General features: G+C 44.5%; 1 protein-coding gene and 1 long non-coding RNA gene across 5 annotated transcripts in view; one reads left to right on the forward strand and one right to left on the reverse strand.

The window, feature by feature from the left end:
- The window catches only part of LOC120745638, a 60,301-nt gene extending 45,368 nt beyond the window's left edge, over positions 1-14,933 (reverse strand). Inside the window, exon 1 of one of the 2 annotated variants that reach the window (XR_005698683.1) lies at positions 14,448-14,933. This is a non-coding gene — a long non-coding RNA (uncharacterized LOC120745638). Of the gene's footprint in view, positions 1-13,428 lie in introns of both variants that reach the window. The other variant, XR_005698680.1, reaches the window with a different exon arrangement.
- A 5,062-nt stretch (positions 14,934-19,995) lies between these two features.
- mkln1 (muskelin 1, intracellular mediator containing kelch motifs) overlaps positions 19,996-24,402 on the forward strand; it is a 33,950-nt gene continuing 29,543 nt past the window's right edge. For all 3 annotated transcript variants that reach the window (XM_040050668.1, XM_040050669.1, XM_040050670.1), the window contains exons 1-2: positions 19,996-20,128; positions 21,152-21,221. In XM_040050668.1, the coding sequence (XP_039906602.1) occupies positions 20,049-20,128; positions 21,152-21,221 (150 nt within the window). In that variant the 5' untranslated portion in view covers positions 19,996-20,048. The remainder of the gene's footprint in view (positions 20,129-21,151; positions 21,222-24,402) is intronic.

Genomic DNA, 24,402 nt, shown 5'->3' on the forward strand with positions numbered 1-24,402 from the left:
AACAGAAGCACAACAAAAGCCAGTTTATTGGGAAATGGCTCCTGTGTGCTTCACCAGCGCCTGACCTCCTCATGCTGTTACTATGGAAACATGCCATAAGAGACGGTGCTTGTGCCTCTCCTTGTGACTGAGTCACCATGAAAAACCTGTGCATCACGGCTAATCAGACGCAGCCAGAAGTGCTGAAGGTCAGTTAGACACTAACATGTTTGTGCTTTCCTTCTGACTTGTCAACGTCACATAAGTGCTAAAGCGTTGATTTTGCTTTCCCCAGGTTTTTACACTCCTTCGCAGTGTCACCGTGACGCAGGTTAAATGTTCGTGGTAGCAGGCTGTTACTGCTCACAGGTCACTGCCACCTCTAATGTGCAACAATGAGGAAGTGATACAATAATAAATAGCTCACACGTTGCCTGGGACACCTGTCACACCAGGAAGAAAGGCGCTTAATCACATTGCATGCAGCTCGGATTAACAAGGTCCGCGTCAGGTGTTGAGGAACCAGGACACCCCGATGAGACCACCTGACCTGACCATATTCTGGACAATCTTGCTTTCTGACTCTAAGAATTAAAAAACGGACGACTCAATATGGTCATTGGGAATCTGGAAGATCAGGGAACTGACTACAGAGTGGAGATGAAGGCTGTTTTTCCATAGACGTCTACACAACCACAGGTGTTTTTGCAGGGCTGCCCCCTGCTGGCCAAGTGCACAGAATGCACATTTCAGACACTTCTGCTTTGACTTCACATTTCACAACCAGACGCTCCCGTCTCTTTTATACGCTACTGCCCATGTTTGTGGCACTTTCAGCAGTTTCAGTAGTTACAGACACAAACATGGTTAACATAACAGAATAAATGCAGAGACACTACAGTGATTACGCTGATTAGATGCTAAATATTTTTTTCCTTTTCTAAAAAGCTGAGTCACACAGCTGAACTCTGCTGACTCCAGTTACAGTCAAAGCTTTATTCCCAGTTGGTAGATAACTCCTCCAGAGACTTCAAAAAATATTGCTTAGTAGATGGGAATTATACCAGCTTTTTGCCAATAATAATAATAATAATGCTATTCTTAGTTAGTGTATCGTCTGTCTCTGTTAATGTTTGTTTATAATGGAGCACTGTAACGAAAAATAATTTCCCCAAGGGATCAATAAAGTATTCTGATTCTGATTATGTATAAAAAATATAGGGATGAGAGGCTACTACACTACTAACTAATCCTGAAACCTCTCATTAATTTTCTGTTGTTAATGCAAGATCCAGTTAACAATGTGCTTATAAGGTTCACATAAAACTGCAACAAATCCAGTTAAAACCAATTTAACTTGGCTAAGCAGGGGTGGAGACAGAGTGAGGGGCTGATTAATGGGCCCGAAGCCCAACAATCACGAGCTGGGCCCTGATTACACCACCGACCAGTGTGTGTGGGACCCTTTAGGAAAGAGTCAGCTCCATGAGCACTCAGTATTCCTGGATTTATCGAGGTCAGTTTGGTAGCATAAGCAGAAGGTGCCAACACAACAGACACAGCGTGGGCCATAAAGTCTCTAATAACAGCGTTCACTGCCGCGCTGCACAATGCCGCGCTGCACAATGCCGCGCTGCACAATGCCACACTGTACACTCAGATGAGGAACTGAGGGCTTTACTGCCGGAGCTCCTCACACACACAAGCAAAATATCCCGTCTCTTAGCTTTTCCCACAATTTTTGTTTCCTCAAACACGACACGCAGACCTGACGTCTACTTGAACCGTGTGTTTTAGCAATCTTAAGTGAAAGCACCCCCTCAGACCCATATTTCTGCCTTATAAATATGAAATGAGCTCAATTAGGGGCAAGCCTGATGCTTGGGCTCACTCCTCGACATGGCTCTAATTGAAATGAACAGCAGCTCGGCCTCCCCTACTGAGGCCTGCCCAGTGCCATTAGAGGTGATCTGAGGGCCTGGCTCTGTGTGTGTGTGATTAATCTCAGATGCCCACACACATCCACATCAACATTCAATCGCACACTAATCCTCATTCATACCACAAACACGAGCAAGGACACTTATTGAATGAAGCAGCCAGCGCGGGTTGCACACAGACGAGCGACGCATTCATCGGCAATGCAGCATCAGCACCTTCATCTTACTGATCAGCGCTTGCTCATCAACAACTTAAGCTGGCACTAGCAGACACATTTGGTGTTTGTTACTTGCACATTGTTCCCATCTAGTGGAAATGAAATACACTGCAGCGGTGTAAAATGAGAGCACACAACCGCACAAACAAACACAAGGCTCTATTTATGCCTGTGGCGCGATCAGTGTTAACACTATCAATAATGCGCTTGCAAGAACCCAAAAGCCTGAAAGCTGCATGTTTGGTTTCCCAAGGCCAGGGGCGACCGCAGGGACACATGCGCATGCACACAAATACGTGTGTCGTGGTTATGTAACCGATAGCCACGTGTTGCCGTGGGAACAGGGGTGGAGGGGAAGCGCAGGGAGACCAGATAGAAGCGCAAACAGGGGGAGAGGAAGGCTAAGAGGAGTGTCAAGTCAATGAAATGACACTGTGAGATTTCAAAAATAACATAAAGTCGGCCGCGCGTGCACAGGCCTCATGACTCGGCCAGAGGGCCGTGACGGCGATAACGAGCCTCTCGCTGCCTTCTCACACATAGAAACAAACACAAGTGGAGCACCTTATTCTGCACCAGAAAAGACTCAGCTGTGCTAATCTGATCAACCAAACGAGAACCGCTGCCCAACTCTGTACTTCCCCTGAGCTGTGTGATGACAGGACACTGTGCTTCTATCAAATATGATTTCAAGTAAAACATCAAAGGCATTAAAGGCTTCAGCCACGTTTGTTTCACCACCTGCACAGAATTCATGTGGAACAATTAAATATTGTTCCACATGGGAGCGTGCTCCTGAGGATAACATCACTGAAAGCATGATCTCAACATAGAACAGCATATAGTGGGTCTGATGCTGCGTAACATAATCTTTATTTTTACATTGTTTGTGTCCCTGTGATTGTGTGCTTCACCGTATTGGAATATGTTTTCTCTTAGGCTACGTTCACTCTGCAGGTCTTGATGCTCAATTCAGATTTTTTGATCAAATCCGATTTTTTTGTCTGCTTGTTCACACTACAAATAAAATGCGACAGCAAACGCGCTCTAGTGTGAACGCTCAAAGCGGCGCATGCACAAAAGAAGACGTCACACACAACGCGCTCTGTTTAGACCCAGACCAACAGTATTGTGTGACTGATGGCCTTAATATAAAGACTTGTTTCGGACTTTACGTTTCCCAATTTTGCTTTAAGTTAAAGTTATTTTGTTATTTACATTTGGTCTAATAATGATCCGTGTTGCTGTTTCAGAGGAGCGCTGCTTCAAAGGATAGATTTCTGTCAGAATCTGTTGATTATACAGTACAAATTAAATGTTCACGTTTCTCCAACGTTGTCTTCCCAGCAGTTTCACTGACATCTACACTGGATGGTCAGGAAGCGTTCACCATGTCTTCTCCGGCACTGATAATCGGCGTCTGTCTCGTGTCAGTGACGTAAAAGACGGATTTAATGCGACGTGACCATCAAACAGCAGTCGCTTTCTGAAACATCAGATATGTATCGGATTCAGGACCACATACGAAAGTGACCCAGGTCGGATTTGTGCCGTTCACACTGTCACACCATGATCGGATATGAGTCGCATAGGGTCAAAAAAGTCGGAGTCGCCTGCAGTGTGAACATAGCCTTAGAGTCAGATATCATAGTTTATGTGCTCGTTTTACATTATTTACTGATTTTCATCATTTTTAAATAATAATAAACACAAGTTGTGATGTAGTAAAAGTCGCCTCAAAAACCAAATTGGCTGACTAGATGATGGATGGGTTTATCAAACGAAGACACGTGTTTGCTTTTCCCTGTAAAAGGTTCTGCATGCATGTGTAGTAACATCCATCCCTGTGATTCTACCTCACCATGACTCAGCACAGAGGCAGCCCTGATTACTGCCCGACTCTTTTAAATGAAGAAATGATTTAAATAGAACTGGTCTGACCAGGAGGAGCAGGCTGAAAGAGCTGCAAAAGCAACAGGTCACGCCACGATCTGAACAAGCTCCAGAGAAGAAACAAAGTCACTGACATTTATCATGTTACAGAGCCATCTCCAAGGCTTTGGGATCCTAACCAATCACAAATCACATTCGCTGAGAAAATCTGGAACAATGTGTACTTCCCGGGAGTGTCTGGTCTGCCAAAATGACTTCAAGACCACATCGACAACTCATCCAGGAGGTCGCAAAAGAACCCAGAACAAGAACAACCTGCAGGGCACACTTGTCTCAGTTAATGTGCGATCGTGGAGTTGGGAGTTCGTCTTGTAATTGGAAGGTTGCCGGTTCGAGCCCCGGCTTGAACAGTCTCGGTTGTTGTGTCCTTGGGCAAGACACTTCACCCGTTGCCTACTGGTGGTGGTCAGAGGGCCCGGTGGCGCCAGTGTCCGGCAGCCTCGCCTCTGTCAGTGCGCCCCAGCTGTGGGTACAATGTAGCTGCCATCACCAGTGTGTGGATGTGTGTGTGTGAATGGGTGTGTAAAGTGCTTTGGGGTCCTTAGGGACTAGTAAAGCGCTATACAAATACAGACCATTTTACCAATGTCAGTGTTTACGATTCAACAATAGAAACAAAGTGTCGACCAAAGAGAACACAAAGGACTGTCCGACTCGTTACATCGGGCATCAAACCAGCACAGCGTGCCACAGTAGAGGTAGTGTCATGGTCCGGGCTGCATGAACTAGTATGTTTTTCTATTTTATCTAATCTTATTCTTTTGTGTTTTTCTAAAATTTTACTGCTCTTAACTTGTTCTCTCTGCTGTGACCAAAAACATGTCCCCCGTGTGGGACTAATAAAGGTTTATCTTTATTCTGATTGCTGTCAGAAAACCCTGAAGAGAACGTCGGCCCATCAGTTCATTAACTCCATCCTGCAGACACGAGGGCGCCGACAGTCTTGTCAAATAAATAATCACATTATAATAAACATGTATATATAATACTGTGCAGCATAGTTAAGCCTGTGCAGTGAAACTGAACAACAGAATGAGTGCATCTCTGTGAGCAAGCTTCTCCTGAGTGTCAGCTTGTCTGGCACAGTGGATTCAGTTGGTGTGTGTGAAAGTGCATTGCACAAGCAAACACAGCGTGTGAAGTCAAACTGGAAGTGTTTTACTTTTGGACAAAGTGATACCCAGCATGATGGAAAACAAAGCCTGTACAAGCGGTCTCCTTTCTGTTGTTCCGCGTCTTGGAAAGGGCAGCAGAACTTTGTCAGGGAACTTTGTGCTCTGCTGTTACGTCAGGGACCGGCACAGGAAAAAAGGCTATAAATGGCAAGTGTTCCATGTCCATTCTCAACATGTAGGTCAGAGTAGAGCTGTTGCATGTACAATCAACGTGTACAAGTGGAAGTGGCTGACAAGGGATGAGAGAGTGTGTGTGACAAACATCACAGTGTCAGCAGCTTCAGCAAGCCCACATCAAGAGGCTTTCTCAGAAACCAAAGCCTTCTTTGTGTGCCGTTTTTGTGAATTCACAGGAACCCGAGATCTTGTGTTATCCCCACGTAACCCTGCCGCTTTCTCTTGTGGAGTGAACTGGTATGGCCAGTCTATTTGGTTTCCAGCCACTGGGGAAACTGGTGTTCCCTCCTCACTGTACTTTACAGAGGCAGATGACAGAAAGCCTCCTAGACAACGATGTTCAAACAGGAATAAATCCAGCCGCGTCAGAAGCACCAGTTGGTTTTCCTATGACCTCACAACTGTTACTCTGACCAACCGCACTGCTTTATTATTTTCCCACAGCCTTTCTCACTAACCCCTCTGTTTCCTTGGGGATGCTTCTCACTTTAGCAGGCTTGCAGAGAGAGTCAGCGGCGGAGGAGGTGACAGCACGCTAGGCGACAAACTGACAATAGAGTTTTGTCGGTTTGGCTGCTGTGGCATTAGGGACCGGGTCAGACTTCCTGGGTCTCCTGTGGCCCGACATGAGAGCTGGACACTCACCCTAAGCTCAGAGAAATCCCTGTGCTCTGCTGACCTTCAGCACTAGTTAAAGTGGTTACGGAGAAGGTCAGTGTGGTTTCCAGGCCGACAGAAATGAGCACTTCCCCTTTTCAGCAGTGCGGTTTTGGGTGTCATGCACAGACGTCAAGCAGCATGGGATACATGACGCATGCTGAGTGCTCTCTCTCTCTCTCTCGGTGAGTGTCTCTCTTCCCATCTGTGGCTTGAACAAGACACTGGAGGATGGCTAACATAGCATTGTTGGTTCATGTGACACTCCCCTGTGCCTTTGGCCTACTTTGCAGAGCAGTAGCACTCGCTAGCTCACAGAAACTCTCCTGCTTCAGTAACATGTCCAAGTACAGCCTCACCATGTGACAAAATTCTCGAATGCCTCTTGTATCCTTTCACATATCGAATCAAAACCATCAAGGGACTCATCAAACCCTCCTGTCCTTTACTATTTATACTTTGTGGTCATTTGTTTCACTCCTAAAACTGGGAACTGAAATCAATATAAAGTTTCAGAGTGTAGACTGTATATAAAAGACAGACAACTGTCGCCATGTTGTTTTCCTGAGATCGGCTTTCAGCTGCTTCCTTATTTCCCAGTGGATTGCTACAGCTGATCCATGTTTATACTAGATGCCCTTACCGAGCCCACCCTCCCATTAGGAGGCAGTAGGCGGCCAGTTTGTGACTCCTCCCAGGCTTGAACCAAGAATCTTTTGCATGAATGCATTGATAACCACACAGTGCAGTCACTCGTCACGTCTCTGCTAATTAGTGCTGAACAACGACTAATAAAATACGAGATTTCACTCAACAAAACTGAGATTGGCTGTGCCGAACAGAACGATGTGTTAGTTAGATGATTAGAATAAATGCTTAACAGTACAAACAGAGAGGAGAGGTCCAGCTCAGTGTCGATACGTCTGTCAGTCAAAACAGCAGATTATTCTTTGACAATGGAAAGTATCCATAGAGACCAAAAACACTTCTTGTGCTAGTCTTTAAATATGCTTTTTAATGTTGTGTGAGTTGGTCATTTTAACGTGGGACTCTGTGGGGCGTCATTCACTCTTGGCGCTAGCTTCAAGTGGCCGTTAGAGGAACTGCAGTTCCTGAAACCCCAGTGCTAGCTATTGTTTTCATCCTCGTACGGTTCATATTACTCCTATCACTTTGTGGGGGTGGGGTCACCAACAAAACCATCCATTAAGATTTAGGTGTGGACAGAATCCAAAGTACCATCAGGGTGTACACCCCACCCCTGGCGTCGTTGCCCACCTGTCAATGTTAAATACACGTAGACATTGAGGGCTAGCAGGAGGGACCATGCGCTTACCTGCTGCTCTCTGGCAGGTAGCTCCATGCCCTCCTGGGTTTTAAATGCACCTTAGAACACACATGCATCAACACTACAATGAGCGGGTGGAGGGAGGTTTGGAGTCTTCTCTCACCCCCATTCTCTGCGACCTGCTGGAGCGGGGGGGCTAGGAGGAGGAGTTGGCCGTCCGACTGCGGTCTGAAGTGTGGGGCCTCCCTGCTGCTGCGGAGTCGGGGCGGTCTGCCTCCCCCCACCGCAGGGAAAAGGGTAACACCACCTGGGTCTGGGTGCAGTTCCCCCCTCCAGGGGCAAGGGTACCTAGACCCGGTTTGTAGAGTACGCTTGGGGAGTGTGATTGTGTGTACAGCGTCTCTTTATGTCTGTCTCCACGTTGGTTGAGTGTGGAGTAAGTGCATATGAGAGCATGAGGGTGGGAATGGATGTTTGTGTCTGTGTGTGCCTGTATGTCTGTGTCTATATGTCAGGTTGGGTGTCAGGCGCCACCTCTCTGGGGACATCTTAGGCCCTCCAAGGTTTGGAGGCCTATCTCCCCCTACCACCACTTCCCCTGCCAGTGGCGGACTCCCTCAGACATCGGTGCGTTGGTGGTTCTTTGTGTCCGGGGGTGGGCGTCCAGGTACACACCGGCTCACTCCTTGGCGGCTGCTTATCGGGGCCTGGAGCCTGGGGCTCGCTCGGGCCACTTCGGAGGTGGGGTGCCCCCAGCCTCACGGCCTGGGGCTCGGTCACTCAGGCACGGCTGGCTGCCGGCGGAGCTCACGGGCGCGTCACTACAACTCCCCCTGGCTTCTGCTCCGCGGCTGCTGAGTGAGCCCTCATCTGGGACTCTCCTCAGCTCTTACTGGGACAGTGGCGCGGCTGCCCCTCTGTTGGTCTTCCTTGGTCTCTTGTGTTCTGGGGGCCTCTGGATGTCTGGAGTTTTGATCTCCTCCACACCTGCTTCATGCCCTGGAGGACGGGGCTGTGGCCCCCCCACACCCTCTAGCAGATCATTACATGAAGGAACCTTTTGAAAAAACAAGCGCGTCCATGCTCACAGGTGTGCACACGGGTGATCACACCCACAAACTACACCCTTTTTGGCTCCTACCTCAAAGCACACTGTGTTCTGTTGATCTTATGTGCTGCACAATAATGTTTAATATTTAGTATTTACTGTCATATTCCCATATATCATTGTGATGTTGTTTATTCTATTACTCTTGTTCTCTTCTGCTTGTTTTCTTTTTTCTTTCTCAGCAGGTGATTGATATATGCATTTTTTTTTCTTTTTCTTTTTTCTGCTCATTCTGTTGGTTTTTGTCTTTTGCCCTTCTCCCCCGTCCCTCTTCTCAGCTGTTTTTCTTTCCCTCTTTCTTTCTCCCCTTTCTTTCCCCCAGTCAAGTCTGTCCCGTATTCAGTAAGTGAAAATAAAATAAACAATAAAAGGTGAATCAAATGGACCATTACGGCAAGGCTGGGATGGTCAATTTGGTAAAGTAAATCCGTTGGGCATCTTTCTTTGCCTTTAGACAACAATTCTGATGGCAAAAGAGCCAAACGGGACAGGCAAAAAAAAAAAAAAAAAAAAAGATTTAGGTGTGGATTCTTCTTCTTCTTTATTTGTCGCTCTGTGCTACTGTCATCGCTTAGCAGCAAAGCTCTGTCTGCTGTGTCCTGCGATCTGAAGGCCTTATCCAGGAACAGCGCAAGCAGAAATGGTGTGAGTTGTATGCATGTGGCTGAAGTGGAAAGGTGGAAAGACTTGTGAAAGGAAACAGAAGCACAGAGTTTGTGGACTCTTCCAGCTGAAGCCCATCTATGACCCAGACCATCACTCTCCCTCTTTACGTTCCTGTGTTTATATCTCACCCCCGCCGCACATTTCCTTTCCCTGTGTTGTGTCATTGCTCTGACCAGCAGACATATGGACAGTGGGCTGTTACCCACACGATGTTACATCTTTGTTAAAGGCAGACCTGATGTTCCCACAGTAAAGAGGCGCTGCCAAACGAGAGGAAGTAGAAGAAATTCACTTAAATAAGACTTTTGTCTTTTAATACAAATCTTTTATTTGCGTCTGTGTCTTACCTCTCTGATCCTCCCTAATAAAGCTGTGGGCAGTTTTCTCCTCCATTACCCGAGCCCTGCTGAGGCTTCGTTTCACGTCCTCCCCAGGCCGGTTGTATGCCAAGCAGCTTGGTGCCGGGCCAGACTCTCGCTGCCAATTCAGCCTCCATCCTGCAGACTGCTCAACAATGCAATACGCCACTCACCTCTGACCAGACCACCTCCCAGTTCAATCACAATGCATATCCCACGGCAGTCATAAGTGAAATAAGAAGCGATTGTAAATTGGCCGTAGGTGTGAACGTGGCTGCGAATGATTGTCTCTCTGTGCGGCAGACTGGTGTTAAACAAGTGTGTAGCTGCTGCGCAGCATCTTGGGTCCAGCTCCAAATGCAAACCCATGTCATGGAAATGCAGTGCAGTACCGTGAAGTTTCAAGCTTCAAGGATAAAGCCTTTACATTTCTGATGGTACAACCCCAAACTGTAAAAAGCTGGGAGAGCCTACATTTGTGGATGGCTCAAAATGATTAACTCACCAAATGATTTCCTTCTACTTCCTCAGAGCTTCTTTGCTGTATGTACCGAGGAGCCCAGAGATCAGTGTCATTGTAGCGCAACAATCTGCAGTTCTCAGTTTGAACTATGCCGATTTCCAACCACAGAGGTTTCTTCAGATTTCCAAATTTTTAGAATTGTAGCTTTACAGCAGGACAAGTTGTTAATAGAGGAAATCAAGTATTTCTCAAACATCTGCTCAGCACATTCAGCCACACTGGATATGAACTCTCTGGACTAATAATTAAAGGAGCTGACCTGCAGTCATAAAACAGGCTCCACAGAGGATAGACCCGGTTCTCTTTGCCAGTGTTGGACTATAATGTGTTACTTAAAGTAAAATCACAGAACGCCACTTAATAAGCATACTTGTGCTCCTCGTGGGATGAACGCTGTTAATTTGCTATTAAATGTAAGTCAGCATCTGATATAAGAGACATGTATTTACAGGCACAGCTGTGCAGACTACATGAGGAAGAAAAGAGGAAGAACCCAGCTGATCGTGATGACCCAGTTACCTCTGCTGTCACGCCGCTCACATGGGTGGAGATTTGGTGATTGAAGTACAACCTTCGTGTTTGTCTGACTATAATGAATGCTGCAGTCTCTTGGGAACACGATCGGTGATTTACAGTACGATATGAAGAATCCACAGAAGGACCCAGATTCGATAATACTGCTGTCAGTCAGGGAAGGTCAGCACAGCCTAAACTCATTGCAGAGTAACCTGATTTTGCTTATTCCTTTGCCACGTCTCTCGTTGTGTTAGATGGCTCGTTGGGCCTGAGATACATCTGAGAACCCATCTTCCCATGTCCATTTCCCATCCCCTAGGAAGACCTCCGTTTGCTGAGGAAATATTTGAGGAGTGTCCATTACTGAAGCTGTTATGAAAGTCATTTAACCGACAAGTAAGTTGCAGTCAGCTCGAGTCTGAGAGGGCGGCTGGCCAGCGAGATGATGAGGTCACTTTGAACAGCGACTAAGGAGGTTGGCTCCGAGCAGGAACGAGCACAGCTCTGGACAAACAAAAGCCTGTGCCACTACTTTTGTAGTGAGCTGAGCGTAAACACATTTCATAATCAAATGCGCACTCGCCCAGCCCACATGGACACTGGCTCATTTTTACTGCATGTTTGCATTTGTTTACGATGGATCCAGCCACAGTGCAGGCCAGCGAGCACGCAGTAACCAAGAAAGCGATCGCTCGTTAGCTTCTTTGTTCCTGTCTCACCTTTTTATCTGTCTGTGGTTTTCCTGCTCCCCGTGCTCTCACTCCTTTCTCTCCCACTCTGCAGCAGCATAATGTCTGCCGCTCTCACCCCTCCGCTGCCGCCCGCGTCACTTCCCTTTCTGATCGGCTGTCATGTAAACACAAGCATGCCCCTGCTCAAAGGCATGCTCTTACATACAGGCTCAAACACACACGCACACATCACTGAGTCACATGGGAGCTGCTAATTATGACCACATAAAGCCAGCGGAAACACAACTTTCACAGCTGGCTGTGTGAGCTGCTCTCACACTGTAGCTCATTGTTCACAGGAAAAAAACATACACCATTGACTTCAGATCACAACAAAGGGAAAAAACATTTCTCAGATTAGCCTCTGATGCTGGGGATCCAAGTAGCACAGACTGCTGTGTGGCAGCAAAGAGACTCAGTGGATGGTGCAGTTGAACAAATCGGCTTCTGCGCTGACCATTTACACAAGCTAGCAGAAGAAAGGATGAAAACAACACATGTATTCAAATGAAACAGAGCTATTTGTTGAGACAAGGCGAGCACAAACATCTGACAGACGTCAGGCACAGTCTGTGACGCAGATTGGAAAGTCTGTCTTCAGTCAGCACGTGTATGCACCCACAAAAACAGTCACAGATAAACAGGAACCCACAGTAACCCACAGTAACAGGGAGGCCATGCTATCGCCGCTGAACACCACTGACACACTCCAGCCATTTCCAGCATGCGGCTAATCCCAGTTCAAATTCACTTTGCCAAGTAATGCTCTCGAGGGCGGAAATAACAGCTTAGAGCTGCGAAAGTTTGCTTCAAAAGGATGATGGATTTGTTCTCGTGTTCTAATAAGGCCAAACACAGCAGGATTAATGCGGTTAATGGTTAATGCTGTGGGATTATTGCAAATTTCATTACTATACAACTACTGGAGGACAGCAGAGGTTACGTTTTACAATGCTTATACTTGTCAGGGCGCAGATGCTGTTTATCAGGAAGCCGACCATTCCTCGAGTCAAACAAACAGAATTTGGTTGGTTTCATTTGAACTTGAAAGAAATGATGCAGTGGCAGATGCACGAATCACAGCTGATGCAGTCCCGTAAGTTTGTACTGGAGCAGGACCTGCGGTACCAAATTATTAGTGAACTTGATGTAATTTGAACAGAGGAAACATGATGTCAGAGCTTTGTTATTGGTTCGCTGTGCACTACAGAATCACTGTGTTACTGTTATGTAATGTCTGCCCTGGATTGCAAAGCTCAGGCCACATGCTCCACAGTACAACACTGTGATACAAACGTTAATGACAGGTGTAAGCTGGGAATCCTGTCACAGCCTTAAAGGTTTGCTTTGTGAAAGTGGCTCATTGCAAGTGAAATTGATTGTTCGCCGACCTCTAGCAATGCATCGTAACAGCATACTGCACCCATCCTCCAGCGGACGTGATAATTGTGACAGGAACAAAGAAGGAAATCAAATAATGTCTTACGAAGCCACAGAAGCAGCAGAGGGACGATGGATGGACAGAACGCTGGACTTTAACACAGCACACTTTAGCTCACTTCCTTGAAGCAGAACCAAGTTTATCTTATTGGACTTTTTTTAACGAAATAAATTATTAGGCTAGCGCTGTCACATCATAAAGAAAGAGTTTTCCTTATCTCCTCTGGGTTGTACTGAAGCATAGCAGCACTTGTGTCATTGTATATGTTGTTATAATTACTGCAGTCAGTGTTTGAAAAGTTAAAAACTCTTTTGCACTCATTCTGTTTTTTACATTCTTGAATTAAACACCATCTGTAAGTTGTTTCATTCTTTTTCACTATAAACAAAGAGAAACAGTGGACACACAGGCAGCGTTGCCAACCTGACTTTTTGTTCCAGTCAAACTGTCCACAACTTCAAATACAGACTGCTGGTGTTATCAGTCTTTAGTTTCCTGTCAGTCGACAAATTTGTTAATTTCCTAATAAAAATATTTCAGCTCTTCTTCGGTGCTACAGTAACAAATAGTTTGAATAAATTGCTACTTCTTCTGTATCATTATTATATCAAACGAGTAAGAAATGGAAGAATCTGATTATTTTAGACACTACAGTCTGGAATAAGTCGTGATTACATATTATAAAGAGTTTACATACGTCTTTAGGGGTTTTCTTGTCTGCTCTGCTGATCGGATCTGGACAGCCTTTTGTATCAGCTGCTTCTTGGAACACTTGGAGAGCGACTCCGGAAGAGCCTCTCGCATTAAAATATTGAAGTACTTCCCCTTTCTGGGTGAGACGGCGGCCAAAATAGGACGCTCTTTGAACTGTGTGTGTCATATACACAATGATGTGACTGCCCAGTTATGAATCAGCAAAACGCTGGATGGTGTGTGTGTCTGAGGGACAGGGAGAGGGAATGTGTGTGTGTTTGCGCAATAACCAGAGCAGCAGGCAGGTGTTTTCTTGTTTTCCTCACCAGTCAGTATTGACACAATGAAGCGCTGACGGCACCTCGCAGGCATCCCGCAGGGAAATTGGGTGGCTTTATTAAACAAATAGGACCGCTGCTTTAAAGCGACGCTCTCGTAAATGAGCACCGGAGCCAGAAAACCAGCACAGCCAGTTTGACACTCGGAGTTTACAGAATGTCATCCTTTTGGGCACATCTCAATGTTAAGTTGGAGAACTGACAAACACTGCGAGCCCTCATCAAACGGTGAAACATACAAATAATCCATCTTGCTGTAAAAGCCGCACAAAATCACCACTGACAACTTCACTTGCTCTTGGCACCTCGACTCCGAGCTTCGGGTTCGCCACAGAGGCGCGGGATGTTTCCAGTCCAACATGCTCAACGTGAAAACGCGTTCTCAAAGCACCGGAGTCGAACCCTTATGCCCACTTGTTTACTTCAACTTCAATTTCTATGTGCGCAACACCACCTGGAATGCGGACACTGGCAAACACGCACATGGCCCGTGATCAAGACTCCCCTGCAGGGTGATTGCGCTTTCTTCAACAAACGCACTATTCCAAAAGCCCAGAGATGCGGGTCCTCACTAGGGTACAGCAGGCTGGCTACCAGGCACAACTCAAGCGCGAAAACGCACCTGCGGCAGCAACCCGGAGCCGATCCCCACACCAGCCGAGCTATTAGAAATAAGTTCACTCACACCGAAGGGCGCTCCTCCTTTGCTCCGGGACTGTGCGAGATACGCGCACAGGCGACATTTTCCTCCTCTTTTAAAGTGCGCGTCACAGCTGGCAGGTGCAACGGCGAACACAGAGGTCCCGTCCGATGAGGCGCAGTCTGTCCGGCTCGGCCCAGCCCGGTCGAGATCGGCAGCGTTCGGTTGGGCTCGGCCCCGCTGGCCCTCTACACTGTCGGCAGATGACTGCGTACATTTCTGCTCCCTTCTGCTTTAGCAAAGAGCCCAGCGCACTCACTCTGTTCCTGCCTTTTCATTATATCATGTCCATGTGACACGCTCAGGCCTCAGTCGATGGAAACTTAAAGGGACCTCCCACGTGATGGCGCGCTCACGACAGAGAGCGCGTCCAGGAGAATTAAGAAATAAGATGCAAGGCAGCAGGAACCAGACCCGCTCGGGCTGGTTGATAACTTGTTTGGGGGGTTTGTCTGTTTTTTATCTGGAAGATTTTGCCGCTGGCTCTAATGGTCATTGTAGTAATGTCGGTCATCTCTAGTAACAGTAATGATGATGAAGATAAGTTGATGCTGCTGCTGATGAAGATGAAAATAGAGCGTGGTGTTTTATTGTAACGACAATGACAACTGCTATAGTCAGACAACCATTTGTGGTTATGATGATGATGATAAAGAAAACCTGATGGCAGCGATGAAGATAACTAAATTTGGCTGGTGAAGATAACGATGATGGTCGTGGTGATGAATGTGAGAATGATGATGATGATGAAGATAATCCTCACTGGTTATAATAAAGATGATGATGATAAATAAAATGATTATCATGATAGTAAAGAGAATCCTTATTAGACGTGACAATGATGATGAAGGTAACCTTTGTTATTCTTAATGAACAGGCTGATGCTCTCTGTTAGCTTTTTTTTCCATCAATGAGCTCATGGCCTGTATGACATCATCACAGGGTGACTAACGTTGTGGGGAAAACACCTGATCTCATATCACAGGCAGATTACCGAAACTGGATGTAAAACTGTGTGTCTAGGTCAGTGGACAGAGGGACACTTTGTGTGAATCTTGCTCTATTTACACTGACTTTACATTTAGATTATTTTACATTACATTTGCATTTTTTTATTTTTTTATCCTCTGTGAATGTGTTAGCATGGCTGAATACAGGGGTTTAAATCCCTCATTAACACATCTGACTGAAAAAGCTAATGTTGTGAATATAAACAAGGATGTTTTTGGAAGCTGAGGCCAGCAGCACGGTAGTCAGAAGACTTAAAAGTCGTGGACTTTAGAGCTGATCTGAAAAATACTTTTAGTTTTACCACAGATCAAACTGCCATGTCAAATGTAAAGGGTCCCCTCACGGTGACCATCACCCCACTCTACCACTGAGGACCAAGAGACAAAAAAATCGTTTCTTCCTTGTTAATTACAGCTGAACAGCAGCCGTGCCCGAACGGTTGGAACGACATTAAAGCTTAAAAAAACTGAAGTTATTCAATAAAGTTATATTTAAAAACAAAATGAACTTTCAGTTTCACATTAAGAGATGCACCTCATCCACCTGGGTAGCTAGTCAGCGCCAGCTCTAAAGGCTAATGCTCTAAACCAATGTTCCATAAACTGGTGGATGACTTCACTGTGGCCACAGCCATCCTTTATATACAGTCTATGTTGCTTCTTGCCAAGGCAGCAGGGAACACTCTAACAAAGCCTGTGTACAACAAACACATTTACTCACTGGCGGCTTCACGCAGCGAGGCATTAACACTTCCTTAAGGATTTCTATATTTCACTGAAGAGTTGTTGGAAAGCAAAGGCCGAGGAACCGCAGGATAATGAATACTGGATGCGAAACAAACCTGGAGACAGTGCTAATGTTTCTCTTTGTCTGCTTAATGTTGGCTGTAACACATTATGGGCCATCACTTTATATGGTTATTCCACAGTGGTAAACCACGTCTCACTTGTGTTCCCAGTTTACATCCATGCACAGGAAACTTGACGAGCGTCCTTTTCCATTTCTAGTAAGTGGAAGTAAGTGTTTGCCAAGAGCTGGAAGTGTGCTTAAAAGACACACTGTTATCACTCTGCACACCATCATCATGCCTGGATGGAGTCCACTGGTGGACGAGTCATCAAAAACTAACACTTTTGCTGAGATTTGAGAAAAATATTCCAAAGACAGACTGGGCCATGTCGGGTAGCCGTGGGCTGCCGTTTTTCATTTAGTACATCTTTATGTCTTTAAAGCATGTTTTTGCAGAGATTGATTTAATGAAATTGCTATAGAAACCAATAATGTAGTACTCACTGCCTTACACTGACTTGAAGAAAACGCCTGAAACAAGACAAAAACTGTTGTTAGCTCTATTATCTCGTGTTCGCTGTTCAGCTTTGGTGCGTGTGTTGTCTTTGCCCTCTGTAATGTTGGACTCTGGATAGCTGTCAGTGGATGGGTGAATACTAAGGACAACAATGAGAGCCTAGAACTTCATCCGCGTATCAGATGTGATGCTCCGTGGTGTTGTTGAATATTGGACTAAATTATAAACACAGGTTGATAAAGGTATCGTGTATTGCAGCTGCCACAAGGTTAGCGAGTACAGTAGATTAGGCTCAGTACATACGGCTCTTTGAAGTCTATGTGTGATGTGTGATGGAGGGACTTGGTGGCAGTCGGGACCGTGTGAAAATACCAGAAGTCTGAGGGTCTCTGAGGCTCACAGACCCCCTGTGGTTTGAATTAGAGTGGATTACAACTCTCAGCAACAAAAGACACCTCTCGGCTCCCCCTCTGTGCTCGTCTGAACGAGTGACACAGCCTGCAAAACGTGGATGCTTTTATGCAGCAAAGCCACAGTGCACTGCGAGTCTAGCAGGACGTCCATCGCCGTGCGCACACTGCTAACTTTAAACTATCAGGCCGAAACTCACAATCGTTGGTTCGTTTATTTTAAGTAACCAATCTAGAAAAGATGAAGCATGTAATCAGCTGTTGAAGCAAAGCTTTTCATTGCCAATTTTCACTTTTATGAACTTATTTAAAACGTTTTATTTCAAATACATCATATAACTGTTACGGTCCTGGGTCAGTGACCCAGTGTTTTGTTTTTTTATTTTCATCATCATCATCATTATTATCATTATTAATATTGATCTTGCTCCCCGGTCATTCGTGTCCCTCTGTGTTCCTTTTGTTCAGATCAAGTCTGCGTCTCTGTGTTATTCTTCCTGTCTCATGTCGGTGTGTATAGTTTTGCTTTCCCTTGTCTTATGTGTGATTCCTCCCAGCTGTGCTCTGCTCCGGTGTCCCATTCCCTGCTTATCCCTCAGTGTATTTTAGCCCTGTGTTTCGTCCTCGCTCCACGCTGTGTGCTTCTCCTTCCATGCGTCCCTGAGATTGCTGTCCGTAGTTTCCAGGTTTCCCGTTGTCTTTGTTATTAGTTTCTAGTTTTGGTTTTGTAAAATGATGCTTCTGCGATGAAGCAGCCTCTCCTCTGAGTGTTTTGCATCCTGCCTGTCACACAGCCGTATCAAGACAATAACATCATCGCAACAATTTGTATTGATTGTTTTAGTCACCATTTAACTGTCGCTCTGGAAATGAGCTTCGATTTCTTTTTAAGAACAAAATAGACTGAAAAAACTTGAATTGCATGATAGCAAGTGCATGCTGCAACAACTGAATATCAACTCAAACTGATATGGACAATAAAACAACGTGTGAAGTGAATGGGGAACAAAGGGGGACGAGGATACAGCTGACTGATATATGCAGGGTTGGTTAATCCACAAAAGGGTTAGCTAGGCTGCCAGAGGCGAGAGCACTCACTGCACCAACTGTTTGCTACAAAACCATGTGCCGAATGAGGCCCATATGAATGCTACAGCTTTCCTTCTAAATAGGCAGGAACTGGAACAGGTCAGCAACTGGTTTGAAGGTCACTGGTTCAATCCCCGACATTCTCCAGCCCATGTCTTGAAAGTGCCCTTGGCAAGATGCTGACATTATCCCCGGTGGAGTGTTCCAGCATGTGTGTAACTGTTAGAAAAGCTTCTGTGTCCATGGATGAATGTGGCTCGTAGTGCAAAGTGCTGTTCGATGTTCAGCGAGAGCAGAAAAGCACTCCATATGTACAGTCCCATGCACCGTGTTATCCCCTGACAGTCACTGTCAGGCCTGAGACTTTGCTTTAAAAAAATCTTTGATAGCAACAAATTATTCTGGCACAACTTCACCTACTTCCAAGGTGCATGGAGACAAACATCGGATGACGTGAAGGCACCAGGATACTTAAAGCAAGAGGAAACAGCTTTATCAGGTGACCAGCGCTTTCCGGGGTCTGGCCTTTAAAATCTTTGGGCAGAGCGAACCAGCCCAAACTATTCATAGATCTGGAGTGTTAGTTGGTACAGAGCGAGTATTATGATGGTATCACTTTGATCTCAGAGACTATTTTCTACATTTTTACAAAGTGTTGCTCTCAGGTCGGCACAGATATCTGTTAAAAACAAGCATCCGGTTACAGAACTTAGCTGCCATGTGACCTTTTTGAGTGTCTTCAGTCAACTGACAGTAAAATGTCCAGTTGCAGCAGAGCAGCTTGTGGTGATCCAACATAACCGGTCAAGAAAACCAGTGTTTGACGTTATGGCAGCTGTGAGCAGTTGTATGTTAATTCGTGGAGGTAATTTATAGCGTTTAGCTCAAAGCAAGACGCACAATCAACTACATACTGGCTTAATGACATTAAGCCAGTATGTAGTTGATACTGGCATACTGGCTTAAGCCAGTATGTAGTTGATTGTGCGTCTTGCTTTGAGCTAAACGCTATAAATTATGTCTTGAAAGTGCCCTTTCATTTTTTCAAGATGAAAAAATGTCGAGTCATCTTCTTTCAAAGTGTATGCTGCAAATTAGGAGGCTGAGTAGCTTTGTCTAACCGGAATAAAGCGCATTAGTCACCAGATGACTCACCCACTCTCTAAGCTACAGTGACTTCACATATAGTAAAACACTACGCTGTTTGGAAAGGGACACTGCTGTCTTTGTCTCAAAAAGGAAACACTGCAGTCAACTGTATGATACTATATGATCGGCTGATTATTTCTGTGGGAGTCGTTATTCTATTTATATGTATGCATTAATTTCGAAACCCCTACTTATGGATCAGGTTTAAAGAGTTTTGGTTAACTCGACTTCCAGTAGCTGTGTGTGTGTAGCTGTGTAGTAATTAGGGCTGATGTACATATTTAGGAACGGGGCTGTAGAAGATCATTTTGGCCTGTGGCCTCAAAGCACATTAATGTGATGGAGGTATTGTTATTATTTTATTATCATTCGCTTTTTATGTTTTATCGATGGAAGTTAACATGTTTCAGCTGTAATGATATTTGGAAAAAATGATAATTTAAAAAAATACGAGTTTTGTTACGATGAATATGAAGAGCTGACGTGATAACTGTATCGTGCAGTGTGTTCATGCTACCGAGGAGGCTTCGTAAACAACACAAATATGTGTACTGTCTCTTTAAGAGCTGTCAATATTCGCTCCTTGCTAACCTCTCGCTGTCTGTTATTTTCTGCAACAAGATGGCTGTCGCTCCCGAGAGCAGAGTCCTCACTTTCAGCGTTTTTAAATGGAGCTCTTACTCGTCTACATATTTACCTGAGTGAGTATCTTTCCCATCCTCTGGCCCAGCGTATGCATTAGGTTTTGCGGTGGAAGGTGGTCTTTTGTCATCTCGGCGCACTTGTGTTTCTTCCACCCTGCGCGACTGGCCTAGCTTGTCTGCGAGCAAGCTAGCGCTAGCTACCGTGTGGGGCGTTTGGTTTCGGATATTTAGCCGCCCGATAATGATAATGTTGTTTTTCCGCTAAACGTTTGTTGGAAGCAATAGCTTACGGTGTACTTTCTGTGTGATGAAATGACGCTCAGTAATTTCTGTGAAATGTGTGGGCAACTAAGGGACAGTTTCCCACTTCAGTGTAGGATATCAATTGGAGCGTTATCTCAAAACGTAAACAAAGCAACTGAATGGTGTATTCTTCTCTTATAGCTATATTATTCAAGAGTGACAACCCCGAAAACTTGGCATTGGAACACGCCCAGATCATTCTTTGTTACTTCCGTTGTCACAGCTGTATAATATTTTACGCTTTGATTACGTAGTGTACACTTCGGTATCTTAATACGTGAAAAACGAACGTCCACGTTAGCTAACTGGACTCCAGAGCTGAAGTAGGCAACTAGCTGTTGTTATCTAACCATAGAGCTTTGCTTTAGCAGCTATGCTAATGAGCTTGGTTATAGGCTATCTGAAACTGTTGCAACGAAAGGAAAACTTACTTGTCGCTCACGCCAGCACCCATGTTTTAATCTAATATAAACGAAGTCACCCATAGTTCCGCGGCTTTCGCCTGTTGCTGGTTCAGCACTCAGTAAACAGTTCGGCAGTAGCTGACTTAATGCTAGTTGGCTAACAACAACAGTTACCTAAATGAGCTTTCTAACAGAATGTAGCGTGACTACAAGAAAGTAGTTTTGTTATGTGATAAATCTACTGTCATAAGCTTCCAGGACACACAGACCTGTATTCGGCCCAACCTTGCACTGCTGTCTTTCCGCGTTTTCTGCTCACTTGGTGGGATGGTATTCCACTGTGGGTAAATACTTGTCTCTTTATTTTGTTTAGGAATATCTTGGTGGATAAACCTAACGATCAGTCCTCCAGGTGGTCTTCTGAGAGCAACTATCCTCCACAGGTAGGTTCATTTCTGGTTGAGATGAGCTTTAATTTTGTTGACCTGGAACAGCAGTTGTCCATGAAAGTCGTGATTTGTGTAGGTTCATAGGGTCACAGTTCATGGGTAATTGGCTTGGCTAATTAATTAACATTAATATTTTAGAGAGGGTGCATCTTGTGAAGGTGCATAAACAGGAAACTGTGCAGTCTGCACAGAGAGGCCAATGGGATTGAGAAACCCTTTGCTTTACTGGGAATGCTCTTAATTCTTTGGGAAATTTTGACATTTTAAGATGGGGCATTTGAAAACATGTCAATCACACTTCTGCGTCATGTCTGTGTTATTACTGATACAATAACCAGTACTCCATTTTCCCATTTTCTGTAACCTTCTCACCAAAAAAGTAACTACATGTCAGGTCACCGTACCTCAACAACTTTAACGGTTTGGCAGGTACTTGAACGTGTCAAGTAAAAGTAAGTGAAACATTCCAAAAATGATCATTAATAACAGTGTAATGTAGTCAAAGCTTAGCTGTGTTGGGAAGTTTGTAAGGGAAAATCTACCTGAAAAAGAAAGTGGAAGGTGTGGGTGCTGCCTCACCTTTGCCTTCTCTTCCTGTGTGCCCACCGTTTGTTTGTTTGTTTGTTTGTTTGTTTGTTTGTTTTAAACAGGTAACACTTGTGGGAATTCTTCCTTTGCATTTAACTTAATGGGTTTTCATCAACTTCTGTAACTCCACTTGAACACTTACATTCTTTGGCTCGACCTTGCTCCAGCTGTTGCTGGTAGACCATCATTCATCATGTCTGGTGCTTTTCCTCCTTATAATAATAATAATAATAATAATAATAATAATGATGATAATAATAATAATAATGATGGATTGGATTTATATAGCGCTTTTCAAGGCACCCAAAGCGCTTTACAATTCCATTATACATTCACTCTCACACTCTCATTCACTCTGTTAAACTTATTTTTCTTGCAGGTGTGAATTCTCAACAGTTTATGCCGTTTGTGTTTTACAGTTTAATAAAAATGAATCCAATGTTGTTCAGTAGAACTATTAATGTTTATTTACACAGTGTTGTTTTCTAACTGAATGGTAAAGTCATCTGAGAAGCATATCTATGCTTTCAGTTGTTTGGGGGGGTTGGCCTCGCTTACAGTGTCTTGCTGGGCTTGTTTATATTTGAGTGCTCAGTACATGGAGTATCTCAAGGCTGACCTTGATCTGCCTGAATGTAACATGGTTTTAAGTCAGGTCTCAGTTACTCAAGTTGATGTAAGAGTAGTGAGTGGATTTAAAGCTTCTCAGCAAGTGTGAATGTGCCTAAATGTGATATTTTAAAAAAGTCAGTTATACACAAACTAACTGAAATAATAATTCAAAGGGTTGGACAAAGATAAGAAACATTAAGTGAATGTTTGTAATTCATAGTAAGGAGATGAGATGCAGCTCTGTCATCAGTTTTTACTTTAGGTCAATCAAATGTATCAATCTTATCAAAAAAGACATTTATTTTGTCGATTACAAATAAGATGATAATAAAAAAGTGAATAGGAATTGTCTTGATATAAGAAAAACCTAAAAAAAAAAACCCAAATAGTAATGTTTTAATACCAGATGAGACAAATATGACATTTTTGGCAAAAACGATTCTATGTTTGGGCAGAATGAATGCCAGTATCTAAATTTCGCATGTGAAGCATCATGGTCTGGGTCTATTTCAACTAGGGCTGTGCGCTATGACCAAGATCTCATATCCTGATAGAAGACATTTATCGCCCCGACAACGGTATATGTATCACAAAATTTCACATTTTCTGTAAATTCTGTGGATCTCAGGCAGCTCGACTTGTGTAAAGTGTTTTCAGCTGGGCGTCGTGTAGCTGGAGTCGAGTGTTTTGACTGTAACGGCCGCCATTTTCTTTGTATTTACTACAAAGCGTGCTCTAACCTTTGAGTCTGAGGTTTATTTTGAGCACCTGACGGCTCTTTGTTGCTTCTCATCCGTAAACTCCCTCACATGATTCTTGCGTAGGTGTAAGAAAAGGTTTGTCGTGTTTGAGTCTGAGGTAGGGCTGTTCGATATAACGATATATATATATATCGGGATATGAGATTTTGGTCATATCGCACAGCCCTAGTCTGAGTTGGGGTTCGTTTTCCTGCATAATTTTACAGTTTTCTGGTCCGTGTCAGACATAAACAAACCATATGTTACAGAGGGAGCCCCTCGTTTAGGAGTAAGGTTAGAGAACTTTAAGGAATGAATGTAGCCACTACGGTGACCATCAAAACCATGAAAAAAAAACAAATGATAGCTTAATATGAAACGACAGACGTTTTCATATCGTCATTAGATATATGTCGTTCCTTAAATCGAACAGCCCTAATTTTAACTATGGCCTGGATGACTGAGAGCCTACACAGACGATGTAGATTAGCTACTCTTAGCTACTCTCTTATTTCCCAGGGGTTTACCACAGTGCACGGATCCCCATTTCACACCAAATACAACCTTCCCATTTATCCAGGTTTGTGACGGGTCCTCGAACAGCAGCACGACTGCAGGAGGCTTCGTCTTTAAGGCTTCAATTCCAAAGAGTTCACTAACTTTATCTTGCAGCTGTATGAGGAGGTTCCACCTAGCAGTGAGCAGCAACAGCAACTGTTTACGTTCACACTTCTGAAAGAAAAAGTTTGCCTTCCTCTCTCTTGAACTCATTGACTCCCTTTGACAACACCGTCATAGATAGTGTTGCACGACTTTGAGGTTAAATCTGAAAGTTTGCATTGACTGACAAGAGGAAGTGAAACATTGCAAAACAATGGTTAACCACTCACTTGGAGGACTGAGCACCCCAGACTCAAAATACTCTGTTTCTAGTACAGCAGCTGGGTGTTACGCAGGCTTCACAAATTCTAATAATTCTGCAGCTCAGGTATGTCCTTTATGCTTTAAATGAAGGAAAACTGCAGGAATCTGCCTGTAATTTAGAGTAGGAGTAGGCGGTGTTTGGATGGTAGAAAACTGCTGGTTAAACAATTGATTTGTCAATCTAAAGTAACAGTTCCCCATGAGAAATGATGCAGAACATTTCTTTCCATTTTTTATAAGACGTGGAGCATAAACTAAACAGTTTTGGGGCTTGGGGGGCATTCTGTCCTCCCCCTGGGAGATTGCATCCT

This window comes from Simochromis diagramma, unplaced genomic scaffold, assembly GCF_900408965.1.
Source record: "Simochromis diagramma unplaced genomic scaffold, fSimDia1.1 OVJJ01000131.1, whole genome shotgun sequence".
Lineage (NCBI taxonomy): Eukaryota > Metazoa > Chordata > Actinopteri > Cichliformes > Cichlidae > Simochromis > Simochromis diagramma.